The sequence below is a fragment of the Simochromis diagramma genome, unplaced genomic scaffold (genome assembly GCF_900408965.1).
Source record: "Simochromis diagramma unplaced genomic scaffold, fSimDia1.1 OVJJ01000362.1, whole genome shotgun sequence".
Lineage (NCBI taxonomy): Eukaryota > Metazoa > Chordata > Actinopteri > Cichliformes > Cichlidae > Simochromis > Simochromis diagramma.
The window spans coordinates 112,408-124,860 of NW_024386815.1; the positions used below are offsets into that span (position 1 = coordinate 112,408).

The 12,453-nt window shown below is 41.6% G+C and overlaps 1 protein-coding gene across 1 annotated transcript in view; it reads right to left on the reverse strand.

The window, feature by feature from the left end:
* Positions 1-359: 359 nt before the first annotated feature.
* lcor (ligand dependent nuclear receptor corepressor) overlaps positions 360-12,453 on the reverse strand; it is an 83,444-nt gene continuing 71,350 nt past the window's right edge. Inside the window, exon 7 of the mRNA XM_040027160.1 lies at positions 360-11,945. Coding sequence (XP_039883094.1) covers positions 10,808-11,945 — 1,138 coding nt within the window. The 3' untranslated portion in view covers positions 360-10,807. The remainder of the gene's footprint in view (positions 11,946-12,453) is intronic.

Here is a 12,453-nt window from a genome sequence, read left to right on the forward strand (position 1 = left end):
GTCTGTAAGGTGCCCAGAGAGAAGCATCTTTTACAGACAGAGATGCAGTTCTTCAAACTTGCACACTGTTTCATTGAGTTTCCATAAGAGCACAAAAAGATTAATGTTCCTTAAAAACAACTCTGAGGCGAAAACATGGTTGAACTGAGGGGGAAAAAAGAAATCGAAAGAAGCAAGCTTTGCACATCGTTTCTTACATAGGCACACACATTCACACTCATACACTTGAAAAAAATTACTTTACACAAGGAAAACAGAATGATTGCAAAAGAGCTTTAGCCAAAAACTACTACGAAAGCTGTTGCAGTGACAAACAAACACCTTAGGTGCACCTTCTTATGAAAGGGGATTTTTTTTTCCTCGGGGGGCTATATTTTATATTCAAAACATCCGAATCTGTCCTGCGGACAACATCCAAAAAAAAAAGAGAGCTTTTGGATTAACCAGCCTCTTCAAACAAAAGGACTGAGGGGTATGTACACCAGCATGCAAAAATATCAAGAGCGTCAACGTCCACGAAATCATCCGTCACTCCCAGCAAAGCGGTGTTTCGAGGGAGCCGCTTTTTCTAACAACTTCGCTGTCTGTTGGCTTCTGTGGAGAACCTGAACAGGGTTCATCACCCCTCCACTTCCTTCATTTAAAACAGTCTTTTCTTTTCTAGACATAAAAACACGCAAAAGCGTTCATTCTCAGTGCCTTCAGTATACAATTCCAACCCACCTGTGAAAAACCAGGCGAGGACTGATGGGTAAAGCCGATCTATATACACGACCATCCTGAAGATAAGCCATCACCCTCCCTGCAGCCCTTCAACCCACCCAGTGTGACTTCATATCTAAGTCATCTTCATACATATACTGTCTTTACAGTGTCCGCTTCAGGAAAAAAAGAAAAAAGAGACCCATCCGCTTACCCACCCATCCCCCCCATTTCACAGAATCAGGCCTAAAAAGACTACAACTACACAAGATCCTAGTTTCACTACATTGTCTGTTAACAAAAAAACCAAAAACAACCTCGAGCCGCCCTGCCCCTTTGCCCTATGCTACATCATGGGAAAATAGCAAGCAAGAACAGAGTAAGAAAACAAACACCAAAAGCGACAGAGTGGGAGCGATTTCACCTAACATACTGCACTGGACTTCTGTATTGTTTCCCTGAATCATCAACGGAAAAGGCTCATCCTCTTCCTTTTCAAGATAAAAGTATATGACATTAGAGATTTTTATATACATATGCATTTGTGTTTATGTCTGTGTGGGGCTTGTATAGGTATATCTATGTGCACATATAGAGTATTCTTTTATTCTTAAATATGTATAGTTAAATTAGAGGTTTGTTGTGTTTGCGTTTTTTTTCTTACATTCAGTTTTAACAACAATAAAAAGTTGATAAAGAGGTATGCAAAGGGAACAAGGTGGGGAATGTGTGGTTTCAAGTGTTTCACATACAGCATTGGCCTTCATTCTATCAGCAAACCCACTTGGAGAAACAAAAGACCGGAGAGTCTGTTTTTTTAAACTTCCATCTTTTACGGGGATTCAAAGAATATCTTCTGTGAATCTTTCTGAACCACTGGGAAATAGCAGTGTTTAAAATCGTCTTGAAAACAACAGCTCAATGCAGTGTGGGCTGTGAAAGGATTAAGACCAAGAATGTCGACAAATTAGAAAATAGAACATGTGGGAATGTGAAGCTAAATTAGTGTTTAAAAAAAAATAGACAAAGCAAACTTGTGGAACCTTTACCGGCTACGACGCACTACATTTGGCAGGAGGAACAAAGAAAAATGACAAAAATGGAGATGAAAGTGTCCAGAGATGACTGTTGATGGACAGGGTCGGACAATATAAGGAGGTCGTCAAGGTTACATGGATTTCTTTTCTGAGGTATTCTGTGTTGTAAGTTTTTTTCTTTTTTACATTTTTGCTCACCAAAAACACCAAGATGAAAAAAAGAGCATCATCAAAGACTGAAAGAACAAACACAGCGTTATTTTTCCCGCACGTGGATTCAAAGCGCTCGTTCTGTTTTAGTTTTTTCTCTTCTTGTTTTTAATGGAGCAGCGTCCTGTAATTTTTACATTTGGGAAGGCAACAGTCCGAGTCATGTTAGATCTCCAGAGAACCAACGAGCTGGGCTGTTAAACGAGCTCTGCATGAGCCTCCCCTGCTATGAGTTATTCAGATTTACAATCCTTGCTGTTTATAAAGCACTGGAAAAGTATTTGGCTAAAAAACAAAGTACAGAATTCATCAAAAACAATAAAATACCCTTTCAAGTGATGTTCTTGCTTCCAGATGAGTGTGAGGCCTCGTGACATTTAATCTTCTTTACAGTTTGGGAATTTGTATCTCACCCACCAAACTTCCTGTCTGACGACTGACCTCCAATATCCACTCAGCAAGTGCCAGTCTGTCTGACCTGACAATCGATCTCATGAGCCAGTGTTGTTCTTCAGCTTGACTAAAAATGCAGTGGTTATCTGCATGTAGTGTAGACTTCATAACTCGAAGGTAACAGAGGAGGTACGTGGCTGTCAAAGACGGCAAATTAAGCGAACGTCATAATGTGAAGGACGGCAAAAACAAGCTACAAGAGGATCACGGAAAACACACGGGCGATTTCAACAAAACACAACACCTGCTCACTTTTTTTTCTTGTTTTTCTTGCTCCTTCTCTCTCTCTCTTTTTTAAACATAGAAACCAAAAGCCAAGCCCGAGCTCATTACCCTGAACCATCAAAACAAGAGATCAAACCTTTAAAACACGGAGTATATTTTGGGGAGAGTTCATAAAATTTACACTACAGCTGAAATGTTAACCAAATCCCATACGTAGAATTTCAGTGGGTTTTTTTCCTTCTAGAAAGACTCAGTATTTCAGAGGATAGTGATCTCCTTGTTGCTAAAAGAGCCTCAAGCCCTGTCTTTAAAAAACAAATATGTACACAGTTAACCCAAGAAAAGAAAAGCTTCTGTGAAGAGTTACCAGAATAAAAACAGAACACCAGAAGAAGAAGAAGAAGGAAATGACGTTTATGAAAAGGCCTGAAGAAAGGTGACAGACCTGCAGCGGCCCAGGAACGCCCCATCTCTCTGGGAACAAATGAGGCCCTGTCAGCCCTGCAGCGCTCACGCTCCAACGACCAAAGATGCTGTGAGAATGACACCACGGGACAAAAAGTGACGGTATCAAGAAGTTGATGATTAGTCTTCTGAGAAGTGTGTAAAGAGACGCGCCGGCATGACAGAGCATCACTGGAAACTTTTTATAGATAGGAAAGTCAAAATCTGACACATTTTCTGTAAGGAAAAAACCAACAGCCTGATAAAATCCTCTATGCAGCATTTAACTTCACCAGAGGTCCCTGAAAAGGGCTGATGAAGATTCACATGGATGTACAGCCTGGGAACGAATGAAAAATGAGTTTAACTTTACCTAAGAGGAAATACGCTTCAGTTTTCAAGTCAGCCTTGTGCAGCAGACTTCTCTGCATCTGAATAGATTGCTACAGACATGACAGACTGAGGTAGCAACAATTTCAATCTTTGTGGTCTGTAGCATCGTGTCTTAGTCCAGTAGCATTTCCCTCAACACAAAGCACACTAGACAAAAGCAAATGAATCTGCCGCACTGCTTAAGTTCTACTAAAATATCCAAATTAGACCCTAAATCTTTGTGAACAGGTGTCAGCAGAGTTGGTCCTGAGTTCAGAGGAACAGAGACCAGCTGGTCCATGTAAGTGGCTGTAAAGGGCCAGACACACCTCCACACGGGAACGATGCTGCAAGATTGTCATGGCAACACACAAGAGCACCTCAGAGTTCCTTCACAAAGCCCCGAATTGCATTTTCACCCCCCCCCTCCCCCCCAATTGTACCTAAAAGCTTCAGATCAGCGGTAAAGTAATGTTGAGTTCTGAAGTGAATTTCAGCATCATCTCAATAAAAGCCTCATGTTTAACCGTATCGTGGGGGTGGGGAAGGCGACCTTCGGCGGCCTTTATTCTTCTCCACTTCACTTAGATTTCACCGTTGCACTCCCATCCACCTCCTCAGACCACTGCATCTATCTGACTGTCTGTAAGGAGGGCTGAGATGCACACCAGCAAAGAGGGCCTGCTGGGTAAGGAAAATAAAAAAAAGTGTGCCTGTGTGCCTCTCACGGTGTAACCTAATCAAGCAAGGTAACAGGAGGGTGGGGCTGTGAATTTTAAACCTACAAATTTGACCCGAATCTTACAACGTTTTCTTTGAAGGAAAAATGCCACTCTTCAAGCTACTTTGTAATTTCAACCAGGTTGTTAGATTATACTTGATTAAGAAACCAACCCTTGAGCACTAGATTTGAGATTGTGTCATCAAATTCAAGATTAGTCTTCAAAAAGGCACTCTTGATTCCACTGATTGAACAACTTTATGTAATCACTTATTCGGCCCCGTAAAAATAATCAAAGCCTACTGGAAAAATGTTCAAATAACTTTTTATCCTTGGAGCGCATTATTAGTTTGTGATTTGTGCCAAAATACCCTGGCACGTCCATATTTCTTTAATGCTGTTAAACAGCAGCGAGTGAAGGAGTCTGTTGTGTTGATTGCTGCAGATCAGCATCATTCCAGAGGCGTGTCTGGCCTTTAAGATCTGTACTCAGCTCTGCTTTCAAAGCCAACCTGCTCCTGAGTGACTGCTTGTCACAAACACTTTGACATTTAAAAAACTTGGCATCACGCTCCGCGTCAGAGGAAATGCACATTTCAACAGACCTCTTAGCAGCGCTTGTACAAATGTGTTGAGAAGAAACAGCACAGCTTACGATGGACGAGGAGAACTGTAACTGTCAGTTGATGCCGATTCTTACTTTGGAAAACTGCGTTCCGAGTGCAGTAGATCCTGTTGCAAGAGAGCAAAATGATTCTTGGATATGCAGTTGGATATGTGGTTAAAAGAAAAATCCATCCCAAAGCACACTGGGCATATTTTTCTCAGACATGTGTCCAAAACTGGGATTCATTGTGGACTGGGGACTTAATCCATCATTTTAACTACTGGTGATATGCTGTGCATTCCTGCAGCTGGTTCTTAGACTCCAGAATCATTTTTGTCTTTAAGTAGATAAATCCAAGCCTAAAGCTCAAATTGTCTCAAGAGACCAGCGTGCAATCCTGCAAGAGACAGTCGAGGAGCAATGCTTACTTTACCTTTATATGATTTGAAGTGTCTCGGTATAGGTCAAATGTGGGATTTTATTTAAAAACAGATAAAGAAAATGCTCCTTCGAACATGCCTTCTAAATAAGACTTGAATGGTTTATTGATGAGAAGTCATCCTTCATGTTTGTGCTTTTTGGCAAGCAGATACAACGCTTTACGTTCTTTCTATATCAAATAAACAGCACGTTCTGCTATTGATTTCCCCACGTCCAGCCAAAACCGAATGCAGCCCTCGACTCCAAATTGTTCCATTTCTATTGCCTCACCACCCAATAAATACATCCCCATCCTCCAGGCCCCGTGAAAAGAAGTCCTGGGAATTGAGGGTTGTCACTTACAGCAGCAAAAATAGACTAGGTAGCTTGAAGGAAACGTTCTAAAAAAGACTGCAGGAATGCACAAAGCACCACAGACTGGCCACTTAGAAGAGAACAACTGTAGGGAGGATTTTTCCTTTACCAGAAAAAAGGGAAAGGAGTCTTTGTTGAAAGGCAAGAAACAAACAAAGTGATTTTCACAGAGGCAGTGCCTGCAGTGCCCCAGTGTGCCAGATCAAAATCAGCCAGCAGGGCTGATGTTCTGCAGGCTGTGGACAAAACACACCCACCTGCTTCTAAAAGAGACACGGCAGACTCCAGCTTCATAATTATACATATAATCCGCCCACACAAAGTGTGGCTACCTGATGAGGAGCGAGAATGTGTGTTGCTGTGGGTGCGTCACGTCTCTATTGGTTTGTGTGCGTGCGCGCGCGCTCTGTGCTAGCAAGAATACAGAACTGTATTCATGGAAACCTGGCTTCTGGCTTTTAAAGAATTCATTTTTCTTTTTTGTTTAACAAACAAATATGCCATTTGAAGAACAACAGTACAAACAATCACAAGAAAAAAAAAATTTCAAAATCTGCTTATGTCAGTTACATCTAAAAATCTGGAAACGAGCCGCACTAAAAATCCTGATTCTTCTGGTTTGTGTGTTTCTAATATACAATCAGCTGCTTTGAAGTGGTCAGACCTGAGGTATAAATGACAACCAGATATGCAGCGTGACAGAATAAGAAACAGACGCAACTTCTCTGCGGAGAGGTGCACGGCAATCGTATACATAATTCTTTCCTTCCTGGTATCCCACCACATCGTGCACCGCCCAGTGACAGAACGGCGCATCCCGTGTCGTCTAATAAGTGAGGTTACAGTAGTTGTTTTGTTTGTTTTTTTGACATTTTTTTCTCCTTTTTATATCTTTGTCAGTCTTTCTCTCAGAAGAAAAAAACAAACAATTGAATTACAACCGACCTAAAAAAACCAAAGAGAAACTGATTAGCTCACATGAAGATGCAAAAAACAGTAAAAATAAATACATACATATTCATAAGATATAGCTTTTTTTCATTTTGAACATCATTAAGGACATTTTCCTGTGCGTGCTGCGTTTTTTTTGTTTTGTTTGGGAATACAGTGTCAAATGTTTAGGAAAAAAATCACAGCTCATAAAGGAAGGTTAACTTGTCCACCTGTCCCCCAATCTCCACTGCTGGGTCTCTGATTTCTCTGGGTTTGAGAAAGAAAAAGGACAAAAAGTACCCTGGTCAGGTTTCATCCTGGAGTTCTGTTACACTTGGAAACAAACATATGTATATTTTAAAAAACGTATTCCTTCTCAAACCAGGGTGGAACCAACCTGACTCACTGCCTCCAGGGTGAAACCAGATGACTGAATCTGTAAATGTTTAGAATTTTAGTAGGAAGAGGGTTTTACTCTCCCCATATAAGACCAACCTAAACCTGGGATAGCTGTATAGTCCCCTATGCTATAATGTTTTTTCGCAAATAAAAAAATACCTTAAAAGCGGTGGGTGGCAAGTATTGGTCAGTCAGACACTTGACGTGTCTTTTTTTGCAAAGTGAAGGCAAAACAAAGAAGAAAAGCTTATAAAAGCGTAGAAACAGTGGAGGATACTGTATTTCCCAGAGTATCAACTACACCTTTGCCAAGCTCCCAGGTAAGGGATACGTGAAAGTACGAGGCACGGAAAGGAGTTCTGAGAATGAGGTATAGCACTTGGTCTCTACTGACCAAGTTAGCATGTTGTGTGTGAGCGCGTGCGTGCGTACACACGTCTACTAATTCAGTACAGGTAGTTAAGTCATGCGCCATTTTCCGACTGACAAATATTGCTGCCCATCCCACTGGCTCGATCCTGAGACATTTGCGGTATTAAAGGCTACTGAAAACGACTGTGTTTCCAATGACAGCAGCAGAAAGCAAAAGGAGAGAAAGCAACAGTCTGTTAAAAAAAAATCAAGCATCTGCAGACTGCTGTTCGACGGATTCATGTCACTACATTCATTAACTTGAGTGTTTGTTATTCTGTCAGAATATAAATAGATAGACACGTAAGTGAGACTCGGTTGCAAGGAGGAGGACATTTTTGGACAGGGGGAGCGGTTAACCACATGACTAGAAACAATCAACGAAACCCAAGAGAAAAAGAAACAAAATAAATATATGTGTATATATAAATGGCATGCACCTCAGTAGATAAGTTCAGGCTGAAAATGGGACTTGTACTTTTAGAAAGCAATGACAAATACAGAGCCAAAGCCAGCTGTAACATAACAGGTTCAAGAAAGGTCGAGAGGAAAGTTTTGTAGATGATTTAGTCACTTGAATAAATTATACAGCAGATATTGTTTGGCCCTCAAGGAATCGCCTCTCTCAGGGGATTTCAGTCAAAGTGCCAATTGAGTTAATTTATGCACACATGACGCCAATTACATAATGCATAAATGGGTTTTTTTTTTTTTTTTAAAAACATATTACATGACCAGGGAGATTGGTGTGAGGGAACACAATGTGAGATGTGTTTTGTTCCTACTTTCATTCACAGCTTTGGTGCCTTTTATCAAAGGCAGGTTCATAACAAGTGCTTTACTATCACCACTCAGGCTTTGATCCTGTTTTAACTATCAGATCAGTGCATTGTCCTTCGCTGGGTCCAACTTGATGCACGCGGCAACCTTTTAGACACTTCAAATGCTCAGCATTGGCAAAGTGTTGGACGCATTTCATGCATATTGATTCCTGGCTATATTGTCCCAGGATTACTACTTTTTATTGTTGTTGTTTTTTTTTAGTTACTTCAGTTAGCTTTGCATGCCTGGCAGTCACACAAAGTGGACAACCAGTAACCCCAGGGGTGGGAGAAGATTGCAACAGGTAGTAAATGATTCTAATCATAACTAGATTGTGATTGAGTCAAAACTTAACTGTGTTGGATTATTATTACTCTCAAGATTAATATTCTGAATTGGCCCAAACCCAAAATCAGCCAAAGATAGTGGTGCATGCCATTTGTTAAAAGAGAATAAACAAAATCAAATCAAATAAATAAAATGTACAATACATTTCAAAAGGAGTGAATCATCGTCATTTCATCTGAGCAGAGAGTTACAATTCTCATGTCAAAAATCTCACAGACTGGGTGAGCACCAGGCAGTGTCAGGAGCGAAGAGCGACATTTAGCGACGAAGGGGAGGGGAAAACAACGAGACAACACTACACAAAACTGAACTTGTTCAAGCTGTCAAACTTTTTTTTCTTTTCTTTTTAAATGGTGGAGGTAATTGAGAGGAAAATAAGTGGTTTGGGTCCAAGCTGCACCTTTCAGAAACACTAAAGCTTTTTTTATGCCATCTCTCTGACCTCCTCATTGCCCCCTCTGTTGTATTCCTCAGAAAAGAGCTACACTGCATGCATAACCTTAAACTTTCTTTCTCCTTTGTTTTTCTTCTTGTGTTTAAAAAGTGCTATCTTAGAGGTTCAGCGCCATAAATCCACAAATCCAACATCAGTGTTCTGTTCTTTTCCAGTATTCCTTAAAGGTCTATCTGCTGCTATGGCACCGCCATATTATCCATATGGCCCTCCCAGAGTCAAAGCACTGGTGAGAAGCTTGCCGTGTCCTCTTTTCATCTACTATTAGGTCCAACAGGAAATTACCATATTTGTAATCCACATCTGTCTCAGTTACCCTGAGTTAAAAATGAGGAGAGAAAAAAAACACCCAGAATCATGGATTGGCTTTTACATATTCAGTCATAATAAGTTATAATATATTAAAATCTGCCTTTCCCCCACCTACCAACTACCCCTGCCCACTGCATATTACCCACCCACCACCCCAAACTGAACACCCCACAATAAATGCACATTGTTGTAGTAAACTGCCTTTAAAACCATCTTTGAAGTTTTAGGGAGAAGAATTTCTTTTAAAACTCATGTGAGTTGCTTCTGCTTGGTTTTGATTAGAAAAAGGAAAGAAAAAACAACATCAGCAATATGGTGTCATTAGCTAAGAAGCCAAAATCCATTAGCTTAGGTTAACTAAAGCCTCTATAGGAACTGGATAATGAACTGGGTAGCAGCACAGTTTCACATTCTGATCCTAAAAGGCATTTGTCCAGTAACGATCTTCATGAGAGGGTGAGCTCACTTTAGTCACCGTTTGCGGGTGGCTCCGGCTTTCCAGGATCAGCAGTGAGAGACTGATGGAGGTCCGTGAGGTAGCATTCCGCCTTAAAAAACCCCCGCTGATCCATAAGCAGATCACCCCTTAAATTGTCCCTTGGCAAAAAAGAGGGTTAAAGAAGCCTCCTGCATCTGAATATGAATCAGCGTATGCAGGCGATGTGCACCTCTGACCCTTTGCAAAGTTGTGACTGGGCTTCAGAGACAGACCATAATAAGTGCATGATGCATGGGCAACAATGCCGAGGTAACCTGGTCTGTAAGCGCCAGACTCAAAATGTAGTGCAAAAGAAAGCAAAACAAATCAAACGAAAAGATAGAGGAAAAGAAGTCGATTACAGAAGTCAGTAGTGTCCACGAAACTCACAAACATGCATCCCTGAATGACTTTTGTGTCTTCTCGTTCATAAAAAGGATGGGTTATTCTTGCTTTTCGTCCGCACGGAAATTAGCAGAATATTTGAAGGAGGAAAGAAAAGGATTTTCAGTTAAAGCGTCATGGCTACCTGGCAATAAGAGAGTGGGTTTGATTCCGAACCCTAACTGAGGAATATCAATGGTACAATTAAACCTTACAGTTGCAATTTTGAGCTAGTACTTGATGAGCAAGAGGGGAGTGATAAAGGGACCAATTTGTCACTTCTTCTAAGGAGTTAATTTTCAACCTTCCCCTTATTTTTCCCCATCATTATCATATTAATCCAAAGCAGACTGCATTTATAAGCAGCAATGCTTCAGTGTATCAAGTTCATAAAAGACGGGAGAGAATTTTTGGGGGTTGGGGATTATCAGCATGCGTAAATAATTGTCATTTACCTAATGTCTTTAGCTGCATTTGTTAAGCCCCTGAATAGAAAAGCTGAACAAATGCTTCTATAGCATCGCTCAAATGACACTAGTTAAGAACTATCCGATTAGTTGTGTCTCTCCAGTTTAAGAATCCTCCTCATATAATCCCTGCATTTGTGCTCACCCAGATACTGCAAAGTAAATTGGCACAAATAAAGCCCCATCCATTTTCAAATTACTTAAGTCAGTTGAGGTTTACATGTGTAAGTCGTTTAGTCGATCGGTTTGAAATCATCATCGATTTCTTCTTTTACATTGTCCTTGAGCTCGGCAGCTGCTAGCGATGCACCGTCGCCTCGTGGGGTTGCAGTGGGCGTGTTCTCCGACTCGTTAGGAAACTCCTGGCCTCCTGCTTCCATCTTCATCATCAGCTTGAGCTTCTTCTTTGGGGGGTTCTTCAGGGTCCCCATGCGCTCCTTGACCTTGTACTCCAGGGTGCTGTGTGGGATCCCATACATGTTCTGTGCCTTGGACACGCTCATCTTCCCGCTCATCACTACAGCTATGGCCTCCTCCAGAATCTCACTGTTGTACTGGCGATATCGGCCTCTCTTCTTCCTTGGCTGCTTGGAGCTTGGATCCCCTTCCACATCTGAGATGGAGTACGCCGGCCCAGAACTTGAGTGGTCCAAGTCTGAGTTCCAATATTCAGCAGCCCCATCCAAGAGGCTCCCAAGGCTTCCTCCTCGGCGGTTCTGCTTTGGCAGAATGGCTCTTAGCTTCCGGCTCAGGGTGTTGTCCCCATGGCCACCACCCCCGACCCCCATGGCACCGTAGCCATAAAGCTCAGAGGAATGGGAATCCCAGGAAAGATCCATGCCCCGAACCTGGGGGATTTTCAGGTCAACAGGCGGAGAGTGGCCTTGGTCTCTCTTTCCTTCAATGTGATGATGTTGGGCCTTGGAAACCTGATTGTGGTGGTGATGATGAAGGGAACTCTTAAAGGCGAAGGCTCCGTGGTGGTTGTGGTGTTGATGCTCCAGGAATGTAGGCAGGTCTTTGAGGTCGCTCAAAGCTCCACTGGCCTGCTTCAGCTTCATTAGGCTTTCAAGGTGAGCCTTACTTCCCCAAAATGAAGAAGAACCCTTTTGGCCAAGCAAGGAATGGGACTGGCTATGACTGAGCAAGCCAGCTGACTCTAGATTAGACAGTGAAAGAGCAGGAGGTTGACTCAGAAGGCGATGCTTCTGGCTGAGAAGCTCTTCCTTAATACGCAGCGAGCGGGCCAGTGGGGGCTTGAAGGAGTTAGAGTTGACGTAGTTCTCCCTCATTGCGTCCTGCAAACTTTTCTGCAGCAGCCCATCCTCCTCTTCCGCCTCTGGCAGGGTATGATCTGCTTTGATTGAAAGTCTGGATGGAGAAGAAGACGAAGAAGAGAACTTCAGGAACACAGTTCTTCATATAAGATCAAAGTTATTTTTAAGACAGGGGTAGATTTGAAACAACTGAGGTAATTACAAAAAAGAGAAAAGAGCAACAAACCGTATCTTGCCCTTATATGAACTGATGCTTTAATACATACAGTATTGAGTGATTAATTAAAGCTAAAACTGACAACCTAATAAAACAAATCTTTCACATCTTTTATGCAACACGTTTTCTTTTTAAGCAGAACATTTGCTGTTTCCCACATTATTACTGAGCATCAATTAGCTATTTGCAGTCACTGCAGCTGCATTTAATATAATGTAGCACAAGGATGCGTGGCATTATAGTTTTTTCTTTGGTCTAAATAAATCTCAATTGCTGCTTTTTTATGTAACCCACTGCATGAAGGTGGTTTAATTTTGCCGTTACCAACAGAACTGAATTGTATTTATATTTCTACAGCAATAACCAGTTGCCTTCCATAGTCTCT